General features: G+C 38.9%; 1 protein-coding gene across 1 annotated transcript; it reads left to right on the top strand.

Annotated features, from left to right (window-relative positions):
* Positions 1 to 289: 289 nt before the first annotated feature.
* On the top strand, positions 290 to 8,722 carry LOC119911590 (atrial natriuretic peptide receptor 2-like; the record flags this gene model as incomplete). Its single annotated transcript, XM_038730501.1, is given in 12 exon segments — positions 290 to 1,311; positions 2,127 to 2,238; positions 3,513 to 3,645; positions 3,770 to 3,902; positions 4,529 to 4,633; positions 5,279 to 5,381; positions 5,956 to 6,101; positions 6,199 to 6,271; positions 6,896 to 7,037; positions 8,135 to 8,221; positions 8,302 to 8,445; positions 8,601 to 8,722. Coding segments are annotated over 12 exon segments (1,336 nt in total), but the record flags the coding sequence as incomplete, so codon positions are not given.
* Positions 8,723 to 8,726: the final 4 nt, after the last annotated feature.

Raw genomic sequence — 8,726 nt, 5'->3', positions numbered from 1 at the left:
TAAATTATATAGCATGTTTGGTGGCTTCATGAAAAGGAATAATTAAAAAGAGCTATTGTTTAAAAAGACATTTAAAATCAGAGCAATAGCCTAAATATCTAGGAGTAAAAACAAAAGTGGAGACACAAGTTAAGCAACAGTGACCAAGGTACAATTTAAGTTTAGATTTAAACGTATTAAACTGATTATCCTAATTAGGCTATGCAGTATACCCAAAATTATCCAGGATAATCAGTCCGGCTGTGTAGCAGAAGGCCCCTGTGTTTATACTGACCTTTATGCTGGTTTCAGATCAAATGTACAACAGTGAATAGTTTTTGCACAAGCAATTTACTATTGTACATTTGATTTGATTGTGTTGCAGAATAAAGAGCAGAACATGAGTTCACAAAGGCACTAACTGCTACAAGAACCTAAACAATCACAATCTTCTCATCCTGTTCTTATATTTTAGATCGACTTCAGGGAGCCAACAATTGGCTGATGGGGCCTTCACCCACAATATGTACCCTGTTTCCTCCAAGTTCCCATTAAGTCCAGTAAAACCAGTGCTTATATGAAGGAAGGATTTAATAATTTGTGTAGCGCTGCAACTAACAATTATTTTTATTATCCATAAATTTGCTGACCATTTTCAGAATTAAACTTTGAAATGTCATAAAATAGTGAAGAATTGTTCATCACATTTCTCCCAGAGATACTCAAGTAAGCAGGAAAATACTGACATTGGAGAAGCTGGAAATCAAAAACCTGTCGATTCATTTTCCAGTATTTATTAATTTTCTTCTAATTGTGTGCTCTTATTTCTAGTCAGTTCTCTGACACACTGGTTAACAGAGAGTTGAGAATTTGTTAAATACGTATTTTGTTTGAACTTTAGCAGCTGCATTTGTTTTAGGTGGTCCTCACTTTTACACCTGCTCAAGATCAATTTATGAGTCCTCTCTGAGCCTAGCTTTGGGATCAATGATTAGCAATAAGTCCTATCTTACCCTGGCTTTATTTTTTTTTTAAATGGTAAAAGCTGTCATTGACCAGTGCAGTAGCAGCACTCACCACCAGAGGGCAGCGAACATCACAGTCAGCTATGTTCAGTTTTGACCAGCAGGGTGGAAATGTTTGGATCCATCTCCCTCTCTCTTTCCTCTCTCGACCACCCCCCACTTTCCTCCAGCTGCTCTTCTCATCACTGAGTCTGGACTCAGCAGCTCAGAAGCTGCAGATGCCCACCAACACCTGTCTCGTCTGTTCACCTGTCTGTCCTTCAGCTGCGACATGAAGAAGAGGCAAAGATTCTGGTTTCTGCTCTGGGTAAGACTTCTTATCCAACATCTGTGTTTAACTCATCTAGTGTGTTAATTCATTTATTAAAACTGGGATTTATTGTGATATTAACTGTCATATTAGTTTGTTTTCCCCCATTAAATTATTCCTCAGATCATTTGATTAAAGAAAACAATTTCACCTTGTAAATTGGCCATATTTTGTGTTATTATAAGCAAAGCTGGAACGCTGATCCTGATGCTGCCTGATGTGCATTTTATATTGAAGAACTTAATTTCTGATGGTCTTTTATTTATCAAAATGATAAAAACACAATAAAAAAAAAAACGTGCAGGTTGTAGAGAAGCAGCTCACCAAATGCAGCACAAAGTTTGTGTGAATTTTAAGGAAAATTTTACAAATAACAAATATAAATGAAGAAAGAAACGCTTTTAAACAAAATTAACAGGTTTTGCCTTTTTTAAAATCCTGGTCAGTTTTTTATTAATCTACATGAATCTACAGATGTTTGATTTCTTGATAAGAAGCTCATTTATTTTACACTGAAAACAGTAAATAGGATTTAAAATACTTTGAATGTATCATTATTGGCTTGAATGTGTGTTATTTTGTGACACCATGTGTTGCATAAACCCGTCTCTCCCTCTCTTTTGTTGTCCGATTTAAATCCATGAAGCCAAATTCAGATTTTTATGTTATGCTGGTCAAAGTTAGGTTCGTTATTCATCTCTAAACACAGCCGTCCAGATGTTTCATTATGTGTGTGCTAATGGAAGGTTATTATTAGTGCATTATGAGTCATTAGTTTGTTGTTTCACTCGGTTGTGTTGTGTTGCTTCCAGATGTGTGTTTGCTGTGTTGGTCCGACGTGTTGCTGGCACGACCTGGACAACAGCGAGTACGACTGCTGGCCTCTGGACAAACCCAATGAATACAACATGATCGACTGTGGAGGTGAGAATCTGTTAACTACAGTCTGTGCTCGTGTTGTGATCTCCCTGATACTCAACAAGTGACTGAGAGATTAAAGTCTGGTGATCTTCTATAGATCTCATCTTGTCAACAAATCTCATGGTCAGACTCAAACCAACAGTGAATGTCTGTCCTCCCTCTGAGCCATAGAGCTCCATTGTTGTTAAAAACTACTAAAACACATCAGTGAGCCTCGCTGCTGCACTGGCCGACGTATTCCTTCATCACCATGAGCTCACCGCTGTAACTTATTCTGACTCAGTCACACATACACCGTCCCAATTCACTAAAGCACCACATGTGGATTCATCCGCTGCTGAAAATAGTCCCCAGCTAATGAACTTTTGTCTCATTTGTTTTGATTAAAAACTACAGTGAACAGCTGTTTTAGGAAATTACTATATAACTGTATATTCATGAGGTGTTTCTAAAGATGCATGTCTACAGTAGGAGCCAATGGGCTGAGAGCCGCAGACAGGAAGTCAGACAGTATTTGGAGACAGACTAACACGTGGTTGGTTTGGGTTTATATTGAATATAAAAACATTTCAGGTCTAAAGAGCACACAGCAGCTACAAACACGGCCAGGTAGTGTTTTTGCTGTTGATAAATTTCAGTTCCAGTATAATACCGATACTAAAACAATTCTTTTCCAGAATCTTAGTTAAGAGAATATTACTGTCTTTTTTTTTTACTTTTTTAATATGCTTACTTCCCTATGCTTCTGTAAAAAGTAAATAATTTGCCTTATTAAAATATATCGATTGAATAGCTTCCATATTTACAATCAGAAAACAGTCTCAGAATGTGACCAAGCACTTGATGCCATCTGTCGGTACTTCACTGTTTTTGATGCTCAATGCGACGTCGTTATTTAGGTTTTAATTTGATACCCAGCCCTAGCTATTAAATGAAAAGCCTAGTGAGAGTATGTGAACTTCCAATCTTCCAATCATCCTTTTATCTTGTCTTTGCTGTTGCTGGTTTACACTTCACTACAGGAAGGAAGTTAATATGTTCTGTTTACAGATCTGATGAGTTTGTAATTTCATCTCGCCTTTATAGAACATAATTACTCCAGTGAACCAACAAGTAAACTCTGCTTCTACACAAGTAAATACTACAGAGATAAAGCTTATTTTTTCTCAGTTTTAACCTCACTTGTGCTTTCTGAGATGTTTTAGCTTCAGTCATGACTGAATTAAAAACTGTTCATTTTATCTGTTTCCTGGTTAATTTCTATGTCGATCGCCCAGGTCTGGAGATGGCCTGGGTGGTCCGTCCTCCAGAGACAGTGAAGGTCGGTGAAGTGTTCAGTGTCACGTACTCGGTAACTGCTCAGGATGCTTTCTACCACTGGGCCATTGAAAAACACATCTTCACAAACAGGTTAATACATCCGTTATACTGGCTTCCATCTAGTTATACTGGATTTCAACCAGACTTATACTTGTTTTAGTTCAGAACCAGACCTTATCCTGCATGAGGTGGTCTGATGTGTATATGTGTTTAGCTCCATAGTAAACGCTGAAGCAGCTCGGAGATTTTGTGAACATCACGACTGTCCCGCCAACTGGAAAGATGCTGACGGAGAAAACTGCTGCATTCATCACGCTAACATCCACTCGTGTCCAATGGTACACATGGTACATATTTTGGTTTTTCATTTTTTAAATGTTGTTAATTTGTCTTCCTAACTCTGAAGTTGTAGCGATGTCTAAAACTTTGGGATTGTTTCAAACAAACAACAGCTTGCTCCCATGTATTAATGTTGCTAATGCTAATGTTGTGTTGATGGATAAATAATAGATTCCAATAAAAGAAAAATTTTAATTTCCATTACCAATCTACACATGCCATCAGGGACCATTAAAACTATCAATAAAATAATTAGTAAATGCACTCAAGGATTAATAGAACCTGGTTTGTACTGGAGAAGCTTTTTCCCATTATTTTAATTTATTAAAAAAGCATAACATAATATTCATAATATATCTCATCTTGAATGTAAATTAGAATCAGTAACCAGTAACTTGATCTGTCGATGTCATAGATTGAAAACATTTCCCTCCAAAATGTAGTAGAGGATGTAGAAATACTCGAGTAAAGTACAAGAACTGCTAACCTGTACTGAAGCCAAGTAATGGAGTAAATGTACTTATTTTCAACTTCTGCATGTCAGCAAATTCTTATATTTATTTTAAAGTGCCACAAGTTGACTAAATTACATTTTAAAGACTAATACACTTTTTATTTTTAAAAATACTTTAAGACATCAGAGAGCATCTGTGGTCCCTGGATTCCTGACGACGGAAAAATATTTACTCACACTATCTCAACCTCTGGCAAGATGACACAGATCAACTGGACTGCCAAGGTAACGCACTCACACACAATTTCTCAACTGGCTTTACGGCTTCAAAACAGCCAAAGCTCTCTCCACAAATATCTACAAATAAATGGAATAAATCTTAGTCGGCGGAATTCAAAGAGAGATCACTCTCCTTGTATGACAGGGTGCATTAAACGATACAGGTGGGAAATTAAATGAAACAGTTGTAACAGTTAGTAGAAGTAAGTATTAAATAAGTCCAACAGTCCACAGACTACACGGGCACAAAATCCAATCTCTTACCTCTCACACTGAAACATGTCCTACGCTACACGTTGGAGAAACTAGCAAGAGACAGCTAGATATTGAAAGTATCCAACTGAAACAATCCATCCATCCAAAGCCACTCCCCCAATCAATCATTCCATTTGGACCAAATTAAATGCATCAAAAATGCTTCTGTAATAAATTGGCTACCCCAGCTTTAATCTGTATGCAGATGAAACACTATTTTACATCACTATCGTTTCTAGCTCTCATGCTCAATGCAATCATTGATTGATTGCATTGACAAACTCCTGAAGTCAGATTCACTAATTTGTTTCAGTTACTCTGATGTTAAATTCCAGCCTTTGTATCCTTGGCTGGTTTTCGTAAGTGACCTGGTAAACCCATTACTCTGTCTTTCAGGTGGTTCTGATCCATCCTGGCTTAACCTCGCTCATCGCTCACATACGAGTCGGCCGCATGCAGGTTGCTCTTGAGGCCAAAAGCACCGTGCATCCTGCTGTAGGTAGGTTATGTTGGTGTATCTTCCCTCTCTACTTCTTAGCATGACTAGACACAAATACAATGGTCATCTGACCAACAAAAGGTAGCTAAAAGCTAATGTCATAGATCACATGGGGAAAAATGTTTAATTTATAAAGACCTCAGTGTAACCATGATAAACCGTCATTTGCCTGGATCTGGATCACAGTGGCAGCCCACGTTCCCTAAACGTCATTCTCCTGTCCACAATCCCATTCTTTCCGGGGGCAATCTCTTGCTTATGTTTAAGTATTATCTAACAAGTTTAGGTACTTTATATGTAAGGTCAGGAATGGTGGTGTTTAGGTTTTACCAAAGACCATTATCTTTGGGTATAAGAAGAGTTTACATGTGGTTAACTTTAGGTTTGGGTTTGGTGTGGAAAAGGCAGGGGACAGTTACCGACTGGGATCTCAGCTATCATCAGCGTGGGGTCTGAACCCTGTTAATACAATGATATTTCTCTTACTGTTCCAGCAGTCTCTCCACTCTGTGTTGACATAAGTGGAAGAGAAAAGAGGGAAGTAGCTCCTTAATCTTCTTTTATCCCCTCTAAGTATGTGGTGATGATGTCTGTGAGGAGGCAGAGCTTTGTTCCACCTGTCCAGCCGACTGTGGTGAATGCCCTATGACCCCGGCTACCAAGATGGCCATCAGCCTGCCACTGAGCCTGCTCTGCCTCTGCTTCATACTGTCTGCTTTGGTGAGAGGCACACAACATATATGCTAACAGAAACCCAGCAAAATACTCAAAAATAAAGACTAAAAAGACTAAAAATCAATAAATCTGTCTTGTTTAGTGGCTGAGGTACCACAAACAGAAGCTGTTGTGGGACGAGAGCTGGATCATCGACTTCACTACAATAAAACAAGGTACTGTGACAATCCAGATAGGACCAGTTTAAACTGCTTGAAACTAGTTTAGTCAGCTCAGAACTGCTCTGAAACTGGTGTAAACTGGTGAGGGACTATAACTGGTCACAAAAGGTCTGACACTGCACAAAACAGATCTGAAATTGATTTAAAATGCGTTGAAACAGGTCTGAACTGGTATACACTGGTCTGGAACATGACAGGTCTGACAATAGACTGAATAAGACATGAACTCAGCTCCAGCCATCAACTTCTTGGCAGTGCCTGACTCTCCTAACTCCCGGGTAATCCAAAAGTGGGCAAAGAGGTGGAGCGTCATACCCGGTTGTGCAGTTGTCATTAATGGGGAAACTAGCTATAGAGACCAAAACCGTTGTTTTGTACCAGGCTGACAACATGTTTGTTTTTACAGTAATGTAGGGAATTTTAACATGGGGGTCTGTGAGGACTGACTCGCTTTTGGAGCAAGCATCAAGTAGCCATTTGATAATGTCTACTTGATGGACTGAACACGTGTAAAACAGATTGCCTTAAACTGGTTTAAACAGGTCTGAAACATGTCTTTACAGGTCTATTAGAAACAATTTACTTTAAGTGTACGTCTCTCTGTCTTTCTCTATATAGATCAGGAAGCTCATATGACCATGGGCAGTCTAATGAGCGCACCAGTGGGGAACAGCGACAGTAACACCAGCTGCATGACTGCTCTCAGCTCCTATATACAACCAGGGACCCGAAAAACAATGTTCACCTGCACTGGGATATAGTACGCCCACCTGTTTGACTATCTGTCTGTCTATTTAAACCTCATTCATGCTGTCAACACAGCAGTAGTCTTTTTGGTGCTGCTACTTTGGAGTTGTGTCTAGGACTGGGCTTTATTTGAAATAGTGAGATAATATCGCAGATAAAATGCACAATTCTTTGTACCAACTTGTGGTACTGACTAAAACAGTGCTTATTTCAATACTTTACTTATTGCAGTTGTTTCCAAAAAACATTCAAGTTCAAAGCCCAGCCCCTGTTGTTGTGGCCCAGTAGTGGGGTGCATGATAAGTAAGCCCACTTGTTGGGCATTTCAATTTGTGCCCTTAAAAATCAAAATACAAAACTGAACTACACAACACTAAAATTAAGATTACAAACTGACTACTCTCTAACTGCTGGGGTCGTGAGAAACTTTTGTTTTGCCTAACTGTGTATTCAGACAGGATGGATAGTGATACAAAGCCATTGAGCAGGCAAGGCTGATGCAATTCAGTGCAAACTGAGGTTTGCAGGATGAGTTTCCAAGCGAGTTGAAAATTTTTAAGTAATTTAAGCCACCACTGAGACTTTATGAATCCATTTCATAAACATACAAAGACAAAAGGAAAAAAGACAGAAACTGTAGAGAAAAACAGTTCTGCTATCAGTTGTCATTGTCACACTTACAGTCTGTGTTTACAGTCAGTAGTTGTATGTTAAGGGAGAATAAAAACAGACTGCAAGAAGAAAGTCATGGTCAAAATACTCAGAATATTCACTATTTAAAAAAATATTTTAGGGCATATTATGTCTTAATTAGTAGTGAGATAACACTACAGAGATGACATGAGGGGATAAAGATGAATGGCACACAACAAAGTCAGACCCCAGTCAGAATCAAACTGAGGTCAATACACATGTGCCGTAAACTCCTAGACCACAACAAAGCCTCAGACTCTGAGCACTTGGTTAAATAGATCTACAGACACACATCAAGACACTGGTTCTAGTTCAAGTTGGTGTAGATTAACAGATGAGTCTTCCATGATGGAGGGAGACGGCTGGCTGGTAGTTTTTTAGAAAACATCCTGCAATAAAATGTATTTTCTTCTCCAGCGATGGTAGGACGGTGGCCATCAAGATGATTCAAACAAAGACTTTCTCTCTGTCCAAAACCATAAGACAGGAGGTCAAACAAGTCAGGTAACACACACTCATCATCCTTCCTCTTATGACCCTCATATTTCAAATATAGTATTTTGACTCTCTTTCTCCGTCTCCAGGGAGCTCGATCACCCCAACCTGTGTAAGTTTATTGGCGGGTGTGTTGAGGTGCCTAATGTTGCCATAGTGACAGAGTACTGCCCAAAAGGAAGCATAAACGATGTTCTTCTTAACGAGGAGATCCCGCTTAACTGGGGCTTCAGGTATTCACACAAACATGCACAGTCTTTAATTAAAACTGACTCAGAGTGTCTTTTGTCACTTTTAATTGGGCTTTGGGCTAATAATAAAGACATTAAATACAATGAAACAGGTTAGTTTGGGTAATAAAAATAAATAATCGCTATCACTTTGCTAGGTTTTCCTTTGCTACAGACATCGCCAGAGGGATGTCATACCTCCACCAACACAAGATCTGTCTCGGCCGACTCAAGTCTCTAAACTGTGTCTTAGACGACCGCTGGGTCTGCAAAATAACAGGTAA

The sequence above is a fragment of the Micropterus salmoides genome, unplaced genomic scaffold, assembly GCF_014851395.1.
Source record: "Micropterus salmoides isolate LMB-PRFRI ecotype aquatic unplaced genomic scaffold, ASM1485139v1 Ms_hic_scaffold_2, whole genome shotgun sequence".
Taxonomy (NCBI): Eukaryota; Metazoa; Chordata; class Actinopteri; order Centrarchiformes; family Centrarchidae; genus Micropterus; species Micropterus salmoides.
Note: the sequence above shows the minus strand (reverse complement) of the source record. Positions and strands in the feature narration are given on the sequence as shown.